The sequence below is a fragment of the Macrosteles quadrilineatus genome, unplaced genomic scaffold (genome assembly GCF_028750875.1).
Source record: "Macrosteles quadrilineatus isolate MER2022 unplaced genomic scaffold, UCM_ALF_1.0 Scaffold_8__2_contigs__length_117827958, whole genome shotgun sequence".
Classification (NCBI taxonomy): Eukaryota; Metazoa; Arthropoda; class Insecta; order Hemiptera; family Cicadellidae; genus Macrosteles; species Macrosteles quadrilineatus.
The window spans coordinates 92,439,607-92,459,253 of NW_026542601.1; the positions used below are offsets into that span (position 1 = coordinate 92,439,607).

Consider the following 19,647-nt stretch of genomic DNA (forward strand, 5'->3'; position numbering starts at 1 on the left):
TTGAATTCATTTAGTTCAAACTCATTGACACCTTTAAGTCACAGCAAATAGTTTGTAAGCCATGATTTCATTTTGTCCTATATAACATTTGACAAACCTTTACTGATATTTTGTATATAGTTTAGGAAAATAATCGCAAAAGTCTGTACAAAGACACATAATTTTAAAGTGAATGCATAGTATTAATTGTGTCTGTAATGTACAAATCAAAAAGTACATTTCGCCATTTCACAAGGTGCTATAGACGGTCAATCTATACAAATAATTTTGCCTATTAATTCAAGAGGAGATTCAAGTAGAAATTATCAGCTGTTAAGAATAAATCCCAAGCAGGTGCCTGCGCGCGGGCTCGGCTTCCGGCGGACACTATGGACACTTCCGTAATGTATGTCCCATTCGTGCCGCCGAAATCTAAATTTGAATCCGAATCAGCGTGCACTCAGAACGTACCGTTACATTCGTATTTTTTACAAAGATACGTATATATATCTATATACCTATCTATACTTATTTAATACGCAAGCAGGTTTTTTGTGACAATTACTCATACGAAACTACTAAACCTATTGACATGTTTTGGTGTCATTGGAAAGAGCGTAAAATGAAAATGTGCAAGAAACTTTCTTTTTAGGGAAATAATTAGAGAGTGAGGCGCTGGGGCCCTTTAAGTTTCGAATTTCTCCATAAGATTAACATGGGGAAAAATTGTTATGAAACTCCAGCTGTTGTCAGAAATTAAAAGTGAGAAGAAAAACATATGATAATTGTAAACGGTCAATAAGTTTGCTAATTTAACAGTTGCTACTGTACAAACATTTATTGACTTGGTCGAAAAGAAATATTTACTTTTTGAATTTGGGTTTTTAGTGTGGCCTTGGTTGGCGTAAATATTACAATGGAAAAAGCGAGAGAGCATGGATAATTTGATATACTAAAAAGAAAACTGAATTAACACTATGCTGCACATTAACACATTTCTTAGTAATCATTGAAAGAGCCGATTTGCAAACTATGGAAACATAGGAAAGTCATAGAACACCACCAAAGAGAAAAAAATAATATAAATATATTTTTTTTATTTATAAACGTTATTATGGACAACCTAATGCGGCTATGAGTAAGGCTATTTGTAGAAAACACAAAAAAACTAGACCAGCTTTTAAAAAATTATAAGATATCTATTATGTACATCTTGAGTATTTCCATAATCTTTGAGTCGAATCTTTTAAAGTCATCAGAAATTATGACTGTTATTCGTTTTAAAATAACGCCTGTAATATACGGATCAATTGCACGAATTAGAGCAACAGGTACACTAGGTTTTTTTTAAATCACTTTCCTTTAGGTCTAACTATTGTAAAAGAATTATTTTGGAAGTTGTGTGGCATGTAGTTGTGTAAAATAACTCGGAAACTGCTTAGTAGTTTATAAAGAAACTCTAAACTTAAATTACGGTACATGTAAAATATTATATAACGTCCAAGCAAAAAACCATTTTATATTCTTAGACCTTTACAATTCGATCTGTGTAACACAATATCACCTAAAACCCTAGAGAATTTTCAATAAACTCTTTCAAAAGAACATTTCCTAATCGTTATAAATACAAAACATTATCTCAAATCACTTGAGCAATTCCCCAGTCTACGTCATCACAGCCCTCAGGTCACGTCACGTTTGATCTGCACCAGACTGCTAAAAGAAACAACTAAATTTGCAATCGAAGTTTGGCAGATAACAGTGTTTACTGTTTATAAATGTTACTCTGTGGGCATGAAATTATCACGAGTTTTTTGTCCTCTATGCGCACGCGCTTGCAACCAGCGACGTCAATGTCAATAGAGAGAGTGAGAACGAGAAGTGAGAAGTGAGACTCCTACTGCGCAGTTCAAGATTAGGATTAGGTTAGACTAAAAATGGTGTTGGTTATCAACAATAGTGTTCTTCAAGAAAAGAAAATCGTTAAGTCTAAGTCCCCACGGATCGTAGGCTCAGCTGTAGTGTTGTTAGCGTAAGTACCTCCGTATTGTAACTATAACTGTTTACAAATAACTTAACACACCTTGTAGACATTCCATTTGTAAAACTTTCACTTTGACGTTTCGTTCATGTTTACAGATTATTACACAACGTAACGTAGTTAAGGATGGCAATCTTGTGTGTAAATATGTAAAAACAAGGGGTGGTTCTATTACATTTGTTTTGGCTGATTGTGTTGTATTGAGCTAAGTTATGTTCATTCCATACCGTGTCTGACCCTGGCCTTGACCATAAATAATTATCACCTATAGTTCCTCTTCCGTTCAGTTCCGTTCCGTTACCGGCTTTGGTTGAGTCACAGATAAGAGACGCCTGCATCTAAAGATAATATTTATAGATATACAGTATAGAATTCTATACTTAAGATGCACGCATACGCTCGGTTCTCAATAATTTTACTCTGGCCAAGTATTTTTACTTTTCACGATTACGGATTAAATGTGGATGTTATACATTATCTTATATTAAAAAACGTGTTTAGAAAATTTAACAGTCGTGAAATCAACAACCCGCTTTCAAATTCATCCAATAAATATGAATTTACTAAATGGATCCCTACCAGGATTTGTTAAAGTTAGTTAATCTTTATGGACTACATATAAAGATTACATTTCGTCTAAAGGACACCACCAAAGAAGGGAGAGGTTAACACTATCAAACACAAATTACATTATTGTTTGTTCGTGTTACTACTGTAATGTCAAGACAATAAAGTATTTATTTATTTATAATGCAATTTACAGTAATTCGATAAAATGAGTCTATTGAAGTGGAAGTAAAGAGCTAAACTGCATAAACAACAAGAGGCTGGCCTCTGGTGTCTGACCTTTGCGGGAGAGTCTAATAATATCTTACTAATGAAGACTTGAATCTGAATGTCTGTATCTCAACTCAATGTAAACTTAATATAGTACAGATACGTCATGTGACGACACACCGGTATCTGAAGGCCGCTATATGAATTAAGTTATCTGTTTGAAACGGAACAAATACGAAATACATAGTTCATGATGATTATTTGAGTTAGGCTATTGTGTGTATCTCAGTACATTGCAGCAAGAGCAAACTATTAAATGTACAACCATTACTAAAGTCAGTTCGTGACTCATCTGAGCTTTAAATGATTTTTTTTTCAAAATGTCCAAAGTTTTGATTTAAGTTGTTACTGTATGCATATACGACTAATTTGCAATGCCATTTTTGGAAATGGCCCCAAAATGTATGACTTATTTTATATATATGCAAGTAAAACGAATAAGTCACAATAATCATTTTCATTTGTGGTTTAGAACATGACAAACTACACTACATACTTATTTTAAAGGCTCAAAGGTGTATTGAACTAATATGTTTCTGTCATATCACACTATTTTTAGACTGTAAAACTTTGTTGAAATAAAATGGACCGTAACATTATTTGTAATACAGACATTTATTTATTCCAACGGATACCATTTACAAAATAATGTATATTTAAGCACATGAGTAGAATGGAAAGACAAAAATTGCATTTAAAATAATAAGAGAAGCTGCATATACTATTGAACAAAACATCAAATTGCAACAAAAAGTAATAACAACAAGATAGCAACGTAACAACAATAACAGATGATAACATTAACAAAGTAGGCTATAATAACAACAAACAGACAGCATAACAGATAATAACAAAAAAATATTTAATATTAATTTGGATTTCAGAAAATGCATGTAGACTTTGAAAGTATAGTAATAACAGATATCTACTGAAGATTTAACAATGTATTATAAACTATGATGACAATAGCTTCTACGTGAAACATTAACAACAATAAATCTATGAATGAATAACAAGAAATAACAGATTTTGGGACAAAACAAACATACATAATCTACAAAACAGGCATAGCAAAGATAATTTTAGAGGTTTTTCTTCTGAAGCTAGGAGGACAACTGTTCATTGAAGAAGTCAACTTGTGATCCGACTTCGTTTCCATGACGCTGCAATCTGGCCAATCCACAATTGAGCACGACATATAGTCGTTAAATATTTTTTTATCTAATTTGATGACCTACTACTGTACAACCGGTAATACAACTAGTTTCTAATTTTTCATAACATTTTGGTTCATAGGAATGATACTTTTACCCCCCATAGATGGCATATTGGTAATTATGTCGACCTCCAGTCAAGGCTCTAAAAAATGGTTTGTTTACTGTTCCTTTTTATTTAGCGCTGTTTCCAAAAATAATAGTCATTTTTTGCGGAAAAGCAGAAAAACCGAAAACACTGTTTTTTTGCAGAAAAGTGTCGTTGGTTCATACTCAAAATTTTCGGAATTTGACGACGAATTCAACGGTGTATTCTTCATTACGATCAAACGTCTATCTAATAACCTCGCAAAAGCCCGCCTAAACCGTCCGTGTTCCGTTAGTTTGTAACGCGGAAACGGAAAAACACTTTTTTGCCCAAAAGTCATGTTGTGTAGTGATCATGTTGGTTAGATTAGTTTTGGTTAGATAAGGTTAGCCACACAACTTTGAGTACCCACAACATGGATTTAGGGGGAAAATGTGTTTTTGTTTTTCAGCTTTTCCGGGAAAACGATACTTTTCCAAAAAAATTACTGTCATTTTTGTAATCAGCGGTAAAAAACGAACAGATAAAAAAATGAGTTTTTAGAGCGTTGACTGGAGGTTGACATAATTACCAATATCTCATCTATAGGGGTTAAAAGTAGCTAACTCTTATGAACCAGAAATTCTATGAAAAGCTAGAAACTATTCTAGTATTAGTAATTGTAGGGTTATGAAATTAGATTAAAAAAAAGATCTTCAAGGACTATATGTCTGTATTACAAATGATACGTTACATTTTATTTTAACAAATTTGTACAGTCTAAAAAACTGTATTTCATGACAGAGACAAATTCGTTCAATATTGCCAATTTTGAGCCTTTTAAAAGAAGTATGTAGTGTAGTTTGTTATGTTATAAACCACAACTGAAAATTATTATTTTGTGCCAAATTAGTTTTTCTTGCATTCTTGCATATATTTGTAATCAATATAAATGCAAATAATATAATACCATAGACTAACCAACACAAGTAGACTTCTCATCCCATTTTAAATTTTGAAGCTCGTTTTTCATGTCTAGTTCATGTACGCCACACTGGGCGCTAGTGTCGACGAAATTTTGTTTCTATTATTTTAGGGTTAATTTCTTGATTTGTGCTTTACTGTTTGGTTAAATAACTAGGGGACAATTTATTGTTTATGATTAGATCGTATTATTTGGTTAAACGAGGTTTTAAATGACTGTATTAACGGGAAACAAATTGTAAACAAAACACGACCTCTAACATAAACCGTACAGAACTAACAATAAAATTGTCTTCAGCTGTTCCATTAGGATGAGAAATCTACTAAGGGAGTATGTTTTATCCATGATAATACTATCAGTTTTGGAATCAGCGCTAGAAAACGAATAATTAAGAAATAGTTATTTGTGTAACATATTCTTTAGAGCCATAACGCTCTCTAGTCAACACACTAGAGGTCGACAAACCGAAATACTTTTGTAAAAGTAAGGTTATTGAGACCTTACTCCTATTGAGACTTTATTGTAGAGGCGAAAGAATAAGCATTATTCTCAACAGGTATAGTATGTCTTGAAATGTACTGTTCTCAACAAACACCATTTTACTAGCTTTTAAATGTTTTCTCAGCAATAATTTGGGTCCTATTTAATATATTAAATACGTAATTTAGAATTAAGGGTTTGCCGATTAAGAGAGATAAAATATCAGTGTTGGGGAAGCTACTTTTAAAATGTAGCTAGCTACAACTACTGCTACATTTCCAAAAAAGTAGCTTAGCTACAGCTACAGCTACAGTTCCGAAAAAGTAGCTAGCTACAACTACAGCTACAATGAAATGTAGCTACAGCTACAATTTTAGCTACTTTCCCAAATATGTTACTTTTTATTCCATGCACATTAGGTAAATGTAAAATTAATTGCAACAACATTTTTATTGAACAAACATTTAAACAAGAAATGTCAGTATTGTATCTAACATTACTTGGAAAACAAATTATTCCTAGATTTTATTTAATTTGTTGGCATTATAAACCTAACATTAACAACACAGCATCAAATAGTTGGGTGTCCCATCATATTTAGTACTTATTTTGAAATATTGCATTATTTTTAAGCATCTTATATGTAAATTTCATTAAGTTTAAAGGACATAAACCAAACTATATTTTAAAAACTCATTTTATTTCTTTAATATAGATGTCTTATATCAACAATTAAGACCACTTAAACTGTAAAACGATTATTTAAAAATACTTTTTTGTGTTACAGAGCCTAGCCTATTGAAATTGGAGTTTATTGCCTTTCTTTACTTTTAATGTTAAAAACAACATTGCTATAACTTTTAACCATAGTGATAAGTTACTTGTTCTATGAATAACACTTTTTAATGTCAAGAAATCGTCCTTTATTGTCATTATGCATAGGGCAAATTGAGCTTCAACCTAGTTGGTACAGAAAACAGTATTCAGCAACTTATCCTGAAATCGGCTTTTAATTTAAACATGTTGAAATTTGTAAAGTAAAAATAACATGTAGGCCTATTTGGCTATGTAACAAGTTGGCTATAGTAGCTTTGTTCTTGTAAGGACTAAACAGATATATTCCTAATAATTGAACTTGGTATTCGTCTTAAACCATAGCATAGCCTAGGAATAGTCCAATACAAGAGCTGTTAGCAGGAGCAAACTATGCTATTTTTTTATTTAAGTTTCATGTTACATGGAGATTTTTTCGTTACAATTATCATGTAGTCTAGGCATATCTTAAATCCCATCAGGTAATTTCCTCTTTGTTAATTTAGTAAACCTTTGAAAAATCTTTGTAATCTAACCAAGGAAGGGCTTGTGACGATGAACCACGATCAACAGCTGAAGCAAAGGTTGATAGACCAGCTTTCTCATTATTTTAAGGTTTAGAGTTGGTTTCCATTAAAACCCTAGTTAAAACACTATCAATATAACAAAGAAACTACATTGATTACTAGTTTCCCTGTCAATCACTTGCAAGCATTCAATAGCTTGTCTTGTCCTTGTCACTGGTACCGGTAAGCACGATTTTTATTTCAGCTGCAGTTTTTTAATACGGACAAAATGAGAGTTTAAAAATTAGAAATTAAAAAAAATATTATTGTAGGCCTAAAACTAAAAAAAATATATAATTATTTTTTTAATTAAACTGTCATAACCTAACCTAACTAACCAAACTTGCTGATAATGACAAAATTGAATGAAGGTTTACTAATAGAAAAAATAGTTCTGTTCATAAAATAAAACTATAAATGTCTCAAATTAAATTTTATATTTTTTAATTATAAAATTAAACTGTCATAACCTAACTAAACTAACCAAACTTGCTGATAATGAAAAAATCGAATGAAGGTTTACTAATCGAAAAAATAGTTCTGTTCATAAAATAAAACTATAAATAGCTCAAATTCAATTTTATAAGGTTTTAATTATAAAAATCAACTGTTATAACCTAACAAAACTAACCAAACTTGCTGATAATGCAAAAATCTTAAACAAAAAGTTTGTGCCCCCGATGGGTTTCAAACCTGGTGCCATTAATTTAGAAGCCCGGTACGCTATCCACTAGACCACCGAGGCCGATGGCTTCTCACCGTTTCATTGCGCTAATGGTGTTCCCTCAGCCAATAGAATGCTCTCATTTTGTTCTTATTAAAATAACTGCAGCTGAAATAAAAATTGTGCTACCGGTAAAGGTAACGTTTAAACGTCGTCTGCATCTAGCGATTTTATTTTATCTGACAGTAATCATAGAGTAGTAAATTAAGGAGATGAGAGCTAAAAATGTGGATAACACTCATTTAATGGCCTCCATGTCCACACAACGTTGTAATAGGGAATGAAACGGCTGCAACCAGCTGTATGAAGCCAAGAAAGTAGGCCTAATTGTTTTGAAAATCTCAGTTTGAAAGATGTTGTTTCACGTAAGGTTGAGGTTATGGTAAAAATCAACATCTCAAACAATGTTAATGTAGCGAGAAAAGTAGCTAAAATTCCGCTACAACTACTTTAAAAATATAGCCAGCTACAGCTAAAGCTACAAAATCTTAAAAGTAGCGACGCTACAGCTAACGCTACAAAAAAAGTAGCGCGCTACTGTAGCGTCGCTACTTGTAGCGCGCTACTTCCCAACACTGTAAAATATAAATGTAAACTTATTGTAGAAGAACTAGCATAGCATGGCGTTTATTAGGTCTACTTGATATTACTACAGTACAGAAGTCCAATTCCTTGTTCGATCAAATCTTAGAATGCTTCTGCATTGTAGGTAGGCTTATCTACATTCATCTTGACTATGTACAATATTTACATATATACATGACATTCTAAATGCCAGCCAACCACTATCAGAGTTAGTTTAGTTCATTCATACCCTTTTAGTGCTTTTGGTGCCCAATGGGATCAATTTCATCGTTAAGAATAAACGATGAGTTGCATGATTAAAGCTCAAACTTGCCTGTGGCAAACATAACCTAAAATGCGTTCACGATCGTCTGCTGTGCTGGTTTGTCTGTTTATCGTCGTCTGTCTGCTGTCGCTGTCTTACATTTAGCATTTACATTTAACACATTTTGATTTTTGCTGCCCATTATAGGGGAGGTAGGCCTATATCTAATTTATAGTTTTCAGATTTTAGTTTTACCTTATTTAAAATACAATGTACGTCTAATAGGATTGCAAAAACAGAGAACAAGGTTTACCTAAGTTCATGACAAGGTATTAATTTACTTAACATAGGTACCAAGATTGGATAAACCCTCATTTATTAGCTTGTGCATAATATATATTATCAATACATTATTTTGTTATATAATTTCTATATTATGTTTTTAGTTAATTGTTGTTCTTCAATTTTGTGAAATTTATCTTCAAACTGTCGTGGTTCTTTATAATAGAAGAAGGCATAACTTAGTTTAGGCCTATTTATTTTTATGAGACCATAGCCTAATTGTTACTTTTCATTCATTCAGTTTAAGGTACAGGGCTGCACTTTACTTTACGTCCTACACTAATTCGAATTAAAATAAGTTATTGATTATTCGATTGTTTCATTCGATATACCTATTGTTTGGTTAGTTAGGTTAGGTTGACCTCACCTAACTAACCAAATGATATAAGTAACTTATCAAACAATCTGATCGATCGATATTTTCATTTGAATGAGTGTAGGACGTAAAGATAAAAGTGCAGCCGGGTACAGTTCTGCGGACAACCTGCGATATTTTATTGGATGAAATATTAGTTTGGCTGATAGGGTACATTTTCTTAACTGGGCTAAGTTATGCTAATATCGATTGAAACTATCGAATTGAAAATATTAATTAGTAAACCGCTGAAACCGCCTAGATATTTCAAGGGTACTTGAGTATTAAACGGAGGCCACCTAACCTACAGTTTCTTAACTTAGCTATGATAATACTGATTATCATTAGTGACTAGTCACTGATTAGTGACTGCCACCACTAAAACTGCCATTGATAACGTCGTCACCAACGTGCCCAATAGTCATGTTACTGTAATTGAAACTGCTATATCTGACCACTTTGCTCAGGAGACAATTATCGGAGAATGTTTACCGGAACTTGACCCCCCTTTTATTAGTATGAAACGTGACATGTCCCCAAGTCATATATCTCTTTTAAATGAAAATCTCACTAAAGAGACATGGACATTTATAGATAGTTTTCTATCAACAGAAGAAGCTTTTAATGCATTTAATAAAGTTTTAATTTATAATCTTGATGTAGCCTGTCCATTAAAAAAGTGTAGAAAGAAAATAAAGAATACAAAGAATTCCTGGATCACCCAAGGAATTCTGATTTCACGACAAAATATAAAATCTTATTCTCTGATATATAAAACAACCAGCGATGAGCAATTCAAAATATTTTTTAAAAGATACAAACGAATTTATAGGAAGGTTATTAAAGCAGCAAAGGCTTATGCTATCAATAAGAAAATAAAAAATTCAGAGAACGTTTCAAAAACAATATGGAGTATTATCAACAATATAAAAAACGATAAAAAAGTCAATCCAATTGCACTAAACGTCAATGGAAACCTTGTGAATAACCCAGAGGATGTTGCCAATGCTTTCAATATTTTTTTCCAGTCAGTTGGCGAATGTAACTTAAAACAAAACCCAACACCTCTTAACAGTCATTTCTGGCCCAATCCGGTATCATCAATGATTTTAGCTCCAGTCAGTGAGATTGAGGTTGCACGGGTCATTCATGATCTTCCATCAAAAAAATCTGACGATATTAATGGCATGTCAATGTGGACAGTTAAGCAAATTTATCTGCCAATACTGATCCCATTGACAAAACTCATCAATCTGTCACTTCAGTCAGGAACTTTCCCATCTGCATTGAAAATTGCAAAAGTCATTCCAATATATAAAAAAGATGATCCACAAATTTTAAATAATTACCGCCCAATCTCAATCTTACCAGTTATGAGTAAAATATTTGAGAGGATCTTTCTCACTAGGCTTCAAAACTTTTTGGAAAAACATAATATTATCTCAGAAAATCAATATGGATTTAGACAAGGAAAATCCACGATAGACGCTGTAAATAAATTTATTGAAGATGTAATTGAAGGACTAGAGAATCGAAAAAAGACACTTGGTGTCTTCATCGATCTTTCAAAGGCGTTTGATTGTGTTGATCACGACATACTGTTAAGGAAACTGGAGCTCTGCGGCATCCGTGGAGTCCCACTTATGTGGCTTAGATCTTACCTCGAGGGTAGGACCCAGTACGTACAGGTGTCGACTTGCAGATCAAAGACCTTAAGGGTCTGTCAAGGGGTCCCACAGGGTTCAATCCTTGGTCCAGTTTTGTTCTTAATTTATGTTAATGACCTCCGCTCCTCTATGGTCGGCGGAAAAGTCATACAGTATGCAGATGACACGACTCTCTATTTTCAATCAGAATCCCAAAAAAGTCTTGAAATTGAAAGTTTTATCAATTTGAACGCATGCATCCAAAAGTTTCAGTCTGAAAATTTAAACACGAATCAGTCAAAAACGACGTACATAAATTTTTCCCTTCGTCACCGTAACGACGAGACAACGCCAACTGTAATGATGGATGAAACCTGCCTGAAAGAGGTTGATTCCACAAAGTTCTTAGGGATGCACTTGGATAGAGTGCTGAACTGGCAAAATCATGTAGATAGCATCTGTCCAAAAATTGCAAAAGGGGTTTTTGCCTTGCGTAATCTCAAGCCTTTATGTTCAACACAAGTTTTGGTCATGGCCTATTATGGCCTCATTCATCCCCATCTTTCCTACGGATTAAGATTGTGGGGGGGTTGTGCCAGACAAAATTTTAACAGGGCATTTAGGCTTCAAAAAAGAGCCATCAGATTAATTGCAAATCTGAGGCGGAGAGAGTCGTGTAGACAAGCATTCAGGGAGCTTGGAATTTTGACCCTACCTTCCCTGTATATGTTGGAAACGGCTGTATACTGCCGGTTTCAACATAAGCCTATCCAAGGCACTGCTGTGCACAGCCACGGGACTAGAGCAAGGGAAAGTTTTCGCACTGTCCAACACCGAACAGCTGCATTTGAGAAACTTCCTTCTCAAGTAGGTGTCAGACTCCTCAACTGTCTTCCTGAAAGGCTTAAAAGTCTGGAAAGTTCCCTTCTATTCAAAACGAAACTGAAGCGTGACTTAATAAATCAGGCATTCTATTCGGTGGATGAGTTCACTGCACACCGTTGGAGTTAAGGGCCACAGTATTATATTCCCCAGGGGTTATGAGTTAAATATTTTAAGGTTTTCTTGATAAATGTATAATGTTTTTTTAGTTTTCCTCCATTTCTTAATGTATTGATTAATTTGTTTCAAGTTAAATTTAATAAAGTGTAATTTTATAAAATAACCCCTATGTAATTATGTAATTATAAATAATAGAATCACACAATGTAAAAATGCTACACAATGTAAAAATTGTAAAGAGCAATAAATAAATAAATATGTTTGGGCAGTGTTAGTAAACCTTCATTTGATGTTTTCACTATCAGCAAGTTTGGTTGGTTAGGTTAGGTTATGATAGTTTAATTTTATAACTGATATAGCTGACCAGACGCAGTGACAGGCGATGACAGGTAATGGCACGCGCTCCGGTCAACGACCCTGACCTTGGCCTACTTGGAGGGGATTCTGCGAGTAGACACATGACTCATCTGATAACGCTCGACTCACAACAATACTAGAATAGTTCTACTACAACATCTATAACAATTTAACCCTCTATAAGTGCCGCGGCGCGTTTCGTAATGGTGGCCTCCGTTTAATACTCAAGTACCATTTCAAGACTTCCGAGATCACAGGAGGTAGTGGTGATGCCTTTGCGACCACGGAGAAAGTGGGTATGTCAAGATATTGTCGCGATTACAGGAGGTGAAGACTACGATGTCTTCCTGTCAGCTTGACACTGTCAATGTACAGTATATTACTGAAATCACGGGAATGGATGGCTATGTCTTTGCAACCGCGGGCGAATGACAATTATTGTCCTGGTCACGGATTATTGTCATGACGACTTTATGATGCAGGCAGTCAGAACACCGCATTCTCGGAGAGAAATAGAAATAGTTCTACGTTAAGCATACTTTCTTCATTCCTGTAATTATGTGGTTTGGCATTTGTCCATTAATAATGTCAAAATGTATTTGTTATAACAATTTAATTTTTTCTGTGTTAGATGAAGAACCCTCCAGAATTAACTGTAATGAGCATGGCCATTTCATCCTTTCAAAATGACCCAACTAACTATCGTGACTACTTCATCATCCTCATAACTTTTGTATGGAAAATTAATGTTCCTATTAAACTTTCTGTATTTACAAATACCTGGAGTTTTTATTAACTTTTGTAAATTCTTGTTTCAGTGTGGGAAGGTGGCAGAAGGCAATTTATTTTGTAGGGTAAATAAAATAGCAGTATTAAATGGAGGGGACTTTGCTCTCCCCCCCCACCCCGGATGGGCACTTCTGCTCGACCTCTATTATTGCAATGTCACCGGAACAGTTAGGCAAACCTCGCCTCCTCCATGTAGCCATAGTTGGTCCGATGATTAATGATTGACATCTTTTCCAGGGCCAAGTATTGGTTTTGGTGGAGATTTTTCTCATCGTCTAATGGAAGTTCAAATAAGAATTCATAACTGACCACATCTTATGGAAAAGTTTAGTGGACATTGAATACCTACGTGAGTCACAAGGTGCGTGTTTGAAGAGGAGCGGATTTATAAAAGGTGAGATTCAATAACAAAGTATACATATCAGAGGAGGATTGAAAAATATTTGAAACATATAAAAAAATTCATTGAATTTTGAAATGATTTATGCAAGAAACATTAAACAATAAAAGTCATAAATGGTACCTGTAGACTGCAACCTGAGTCTTTTATAAATGTTTAGAGATAAAAACATTTAGTAATAAAAAATAAAAAACTTAGTAGTTATATTATGATTGAACATTTGTTGACGAGTGTTGTTCTGAGTGTGGCCTGATAAATGGCCGAGTGGTCTAATACCCTGTTTCCCTGGCCTGGGTATCTTAGATCTTGGGTTCAAATCCTGTATCTATCAGGTCTGGTGTGAAGATCATGAGGAGTTCACCAGTCTATGCTAGAGCTTGGAGGGAGACTCGCCTAAAACATATGCAGATGGCTTGGGTGAAAATTAACGAGATGTGCAGACTATTTGTGGTATAGGCTACCAATGAGTTTATAAGTTTCATTTTGTGTGATTTAATTTTTGTCATTACTCGGGCCTTACTTAGGCTCTCAATATAATTTGTTTTGTCTAGATATTAGTGGGTGAAACAAAGTAAAAAGGTAACTATTATATATGTATATTAATTACTTTACATGCATTTTAGTTTAGGTTTGCACTATTCACAACCACTCAGCCACTAATTATACAGTGTGTTTTTTTCTACGCAACGCAAGTTACAGTACCGTAAGACACTTTTTAACGTCAAAACAAGCTGATGTGTCGGTATCCCTGTGTTCTTTACTTGATTTCTAATCAGCTGATGTATTGTTGCATAGCTATCTATGAGGTTTAGTTTTATTGGGATTTTATTATGTGAATAAGACTCAACAAGGTGTTTTCCCAAGCTCAACAAGTATTGTAGGCTATCGTAGAAGAATACAGTAGAACCTCTTTAATCCGAACCCCTGTAATCCGAACATCCACTAATCCGAACGCCTGATTGCTGTACTCCACACACAGTACAGTAGTTATTTATTGTATACTATATTTATTGATATACGCATCGTAATTATTTCAATTGTAATTTACAGTACTGTTTCTTCTCTATGTTTACTACTGGATTAAATAAACACTGTATTTTACTTTACAAATCATTTTTCACTTTTCTCTAGCTATTGTTATGTAAAAACAACAATATCTATCTATATATATAATACGTGAAGCCGTATTTTGTTAACGCAACTCCTCCCTTATTTGTGGACCAATTTCAACGTTTAAGGTGTCAAAAGATTCGTCTCAATATGTAGTTTTGCAATAAGGTTTTAGAATTTAAAAATTCTTACTCTTAAGGGCGTGAGACCCTCTCAAAGGTCGGGCTATCCCCATAAGAAATACACAGAACAAATTTAAAAACAAAAAAACAGTTGTTTATGAAAAGAAACTCATTAGCTTTTTGGGAGTAAATATTAATGTTTTAGTATTCAGTAGGTTAAGACCAACAGTTAATCAGTTTTGTTGGTAGAACGGAAAATGTCTGAAGTTCAAAGAAGAAATTTTGAAAACGGGAGGAGGAGACCATGTAGAACCTCGGTTAACCGAGGTAATTGGGACCGAGGGTACCTCGGATACGGCGAACCTCGGATAACACGGAACGTAACCTAAAAATCGTTACCGGGGCTAAAAATAGCTCAAGATATACTAAAACATGAACAAAAGTTATTAACTGAACTGTTGTTTAGTTTATTAGTACAAGAAATGTTATTAGTACGCAATAAAACGTGAGAGGAAACGGTAACACTCACAATACTAAACACTGTTTTAATATAACACTCAATTTATTGCACAACTGAATACGTATGATATAGGCTACACAATGTACAGAAGTTTAGTTACAGTACAGTATTCCTGTTTACAAAATAAAATCAAAGAAATGAAAATTAATTTACTGTACATTGTACAAAAATAAACAAAGTAAGCTAACCTTTTTTCCCAAAGAAATCAGTTATTGTTTTTTGACTTAGATTAGAGGATTTAGGCTAGCCGCCCTGTTGCGCCAGCGTCGCAGCCAAACTAAATCGTTTGTTGTTGCGGTTTCTTGTTGTTCAATGTATGCCAGTCACTGAGCTAAAATTATAACTGGAGGTAGCACTGCCATTGCAGAAGTCTGTCAAAAGCGTGTCGCTGATTTTGTTAGGTTGGTATAGCAGCAGGTTTTTTCATCCATAACATGGCTTCTATAACTAGGTTTGCATAGCAGTGAGTTTTTTCATCCAATAACATGGCTTCATTTTAACTCACACCTCACGCAAACATGGCGGCTGGCGACACGCATCTTTGACATTCAGTGCTACCTCCAGTTAGAATTATAGCTCAGTGATGCCAGTGCTCCCTCGATCATTCTTAGACCTTCTGTATGTGATATTTTCTCAGTCGAAACCATCAGATTCATCGCTGTAAAAAAAAACTTTTGTCGAATCGGGGTGGTGGGGAGAGCGAGTGGCTCAGTTGCGTCTCGGCATTGAAACAGTTCGCATTGGTCCGGCGGCGAGCGGTGTCGGGTTACAACACCTGCAGCTGCTCTGGCGAGCGGTGTCGGGTGACAGTGCCGTATGCATTCGGCAAAGATAAGCGCTAAGCTACGCAAATATTTGGCCGAGGAAACACAACAGTTGCCAACATTTTACTGTACAGTAGTTTTAACGCATTGCAGGCTAGCGTGCGTATTGCGATAAAAGGAGCACCCAAACGCTCATTACTGTACGTAGTTTGTGCGTGTTTCTTTTGCTTTTTAAATAAAAAAAATCGTTCGAGGACGGCCTCGGTTAACCCGGAGTCTCGGTTAAGCGAGGCTCGGTTAACCGAGGTTCTACTGTAATAAGGAGAGTAGAGAAAGGGAGGCCTGGTCTAACAGATACACATTCACTTGGTGAGATGAATAATATTTGCCAGTTCCGCTATGCAACTTACTTTGGAAGTGGGAAAATATACGAAGCACATAGTGTTGTCACAGTGGCAAAATAAACTTGCCTAATGTCAGATCATATGGATGTATGCAAGAAATTTTTACTTATGACACTGACAGATCGAGATATTTCAAAACATTTAGTAGAAACCATAATAATGCCATGAGTTGATAAGTTCAAGTAGTAAGATTATACCACATCTTGGCGGACCTTATGTTTTTATTGTAAACTTTTGTATTACTCGCTCTACTTTAATTGAGGAAAAACACAAATGGATTGTTTACTTCTAGGTTATGTTGCCAGTTCCTCGGACGAACTGATACAAAGTTTCTTTTACTGAATTTTAGTGGCATTATTAGACATAAGTGAAGGAATTAGTGTTCATGTATTCAACGATCGAGTAGTTGCAGTCAAGTTTATTTTTATGATTCAGAAGAGGCAAATAATATACGCTGTTCAAAAAGAGAAAATTAAAATTGCTATCCAAATCTTATAGCTACAAGAGTTATCCAACCTATTTCGAAAAATGAATCCATACTTTCAAAAAAACTTTGGGACAGGTATTAAGAGAAACCCCACGGAACAACGTGAGAACGTTCTGATGCGGGGCATATACTGTGACTAACACACAACACGTTAACAAACTATCAATGGTGTTGCTGCTTTAGCCTATTCAAAGCAGATTATGGCTTTCCAGTTGATAACCCAGAGTTTGTGGGTAAAAAATTGACCACATTAAATGGTTAATAACTCCACTTTTCAGGATTCTCTATGGAGAAATTCGTTTGATTTGGGGGATGCCTAGGCAACAGTTTTCTTCAATTCTCAACGCTGGAAAAACTTTGTTGCAACATGTTTGCTCGAATTGAAGTAGATCGATTAGCATTCATTAGAAGTTATCAGTTAAAACTGAGAGCAGAAATAATGTAGGTGAACCTTGACGACACAAATATAGATATTTAAAATTAGTTTCTAACATGTGTTTAAACAACTCTAAGCTGTAACTAGAATTACTCGAATTTAAGCATAACGTTTTCCTCGGCGTTGTGTTTCATACTATGCGGCTCATTGAGCCGCACGGGTTCTCTAGTGTTCTGTAATCCGAACTATTCAATAGTCCGAACTATCTCCGGTCCCATTTAGTTCGGATTAAAGAGGCTCTACTGTACATTCAAAGTAATAAGTAATTGGTTTCATGTCAGGAAAGGTTTGATGTTTCCAGTTGTAATTATAATTCGATCTTAAAAAAAATTAAGGAAACCGGACCTGTAGTAAAAACTCGTAGACCAACAATACTTAATTTAAATATTATCTTGCAAAAACCTCTAAATAAATTCCCAATGCCAATAACCCTCGTAGATAACTGTGCGACCATGCATATTAGTTGATTGGCAATGAAGTAAAGAAAACAGGGATGCCAACATATGAGCTTATTTCTCGTGTCTAAAGCTCAACTTCACTTGGTCGGGATATCGAACTCTGATTTTTAATTTCTGGTAACATTAGTAGGTCATAAATGCGTTTTGTTGTAAACCAATTACCCTAGTGTGAAAGATATTGCTAATCTACCTTGAGTATGTTGGTTAGTGGGGATTCTTATCATTCTCTAATGTTTGTTTAAAATATCCCTGCAATGCATATTAAATATTTTTCCGGCAATAATTTGTGCATTATCTAGCAATGTAAAGACGTTTTCTGCTAAAGAATGTGTTACAGTTGCCGATGAATATCATAGTAAGTGGCAATTCGACCACTGTCTAGGTGCTATTGACGGTAAAGACGTATTGCACTCACCATCGTATAGTGGATACACGTTTAACACAAAGACATACTGTAAGGGGTTGCAACACAATGGGCTGCTCTCTCCGAACTGGACAAAGGTTTGCTCCTAGAGCAAACGTTTTGGCTGAACAAAAATTGCGACACGCTACCCCCACTCTCACTCTCCAAACGGTCGCTCAACGTTTATCGATGCGTTTACACTTAACGAATACCGAACGTTCGCTTGTTCAGCAAACATTGTTCGTCAAGTGTGGACGCACCTTTACAGTACTTGTAATTTGGGTTGCGCTTAAAAAACACCCCGGAGGCCTATATATCTAATCATACCATTGCCAGTGTCTTATCTCAAATGCTGACTAAACAAATAATGTTCTGTTCCAGTCCTGCTTGCTTTATACTTACCATCAACTTGGACATTCAGAAAGCGGTTGGAGAAGTAAGAAAATTGTTTTACTAACAAGTCCTGAAATGGCAGCGTTGCGACAATTCTTAAAGTTGCCTGTGAGGAATCCAAGCACTTTAAAGACAACGTTTACCAATGTAAGAAACCTATCAGTCAACACTACATGCAAAAGTGCTTACGACTCTGACGGGAAAACTGTTGTAAGTGTTATGAACAATGAAGAGGATGCCCCATTGATGATAAACTCATACAGCATTTTAGGATTCCGTCTCAACAACGGTTGCTTCGTTATCGGGCCCGTAGCTATCTTCCCACACTCGGTTTTGAGCTGGGACATCAAAGATGATCGTGACATCAATGAGAAAAGTCTTTCGTTGTTTCTCCGTCTCTTTCCAAAATTGGATGTATTATTGATTGGTATTAGTGATGCAAGAGACGCAAAACTGCTCTTGGAGACAAGAAATAACGTCAGGAACATATTGGGAAACTTGAAGAAAGGTGATAAGATGAACATTGAGGTGCTTCCGACAGAAAAGGCTGTGACGACTTTTAATTTTTTGAATGCAGAGAAGCGTTTTGTAGCTGCTGCTTTGGTTCCCCCAACTACCTACTCTCCCACGTTAGACGACGAGTTCAGAGTCGACTATTTAAATAAGAAGGCAGAAGAGGAATATCTCTTACCTACTATATAAGTGATTACAATGAAAGTGCTTTGTTAACTTATGCTGTGTTTAGGCCGTGTATATTTTAGAAGAAAAATTCTATTTATAATATTTAGGATTTTCTTTGTAAATAATTAAATATTAGATTGTTTTACGATGTTTACTTGACCTGCCAATGCTGCCCTTTAGGCTATATTCATTTGGAATCTTAGTAAGAAATGTTTGTTATCTACCAATTAAGTTGTGCTAGCTCGAAATTGTGCTTACAGTTTGGGGAATATTCGAATGCTGTTATAAATAAGACGGGTTTCTACAACACTTATAACAACCACTAATCTAAGATGAGTTGTGAAAATTGTGTGAAGATCGTAACTAGACAAACTACTTGATTTTACTTGTTTAACTTTAGTACAACCGTACAAGCTGACCCAGCAAACGTTATTTGGCCAACC

At 34.9% G+C, this 19,647-nt stretch overlaps 1 protein-coding gene across 3 annotated transcripts; it reads left to right on the forward strand.

Moving 5' to 3' along the window:
- The first annotated feature begins 1,860 nt into the window (after window positions 1–1,860).
- On the forward strand, window positions 1,861–19,356 carry LOC129001603 (NADH dehydrogenase [ubiquinone] 1 alpha subcomplex assembly factor 3-like). 3 transcript variants are annotated; one of them, XM_054428957.1, is made up of 3 exons: window positions 1,861–2,011; window positions 13,264–13,420; window positions 18,512–19,356. In XM_054428957.1, exon 3 carries the CDS (start codon window positions 18,599–18,601, stop codon window positions 19,223–19,225), a length of 627 nt encoding a protein of 208 aa, XP_054284932.1. In that variant the 5' UTR covers window positions 1,861–2,011; window positions 13,264–13,420; window positions 18,512–18,598; the 3' UTR covers window positions 19,226–19,356. The 3 variants fall into 3 exon arrangements, with proteins under 3 accessions (XP_054284932.1, XP_054284933.1, XP_054284934.1); XM_054428958.1 differs by lacking the exon at window positions 1,861–2,011 and adding an exon at window positions 8,654–8,747; XM_054428959.1 differs by lacking the exon at window positions 1,861–2,011 and adding an exon at window positions 8,753–8,864.
- The last annotated feature ends 291 nt before the right edge of the window (window positions 19,357–19,647 follow it).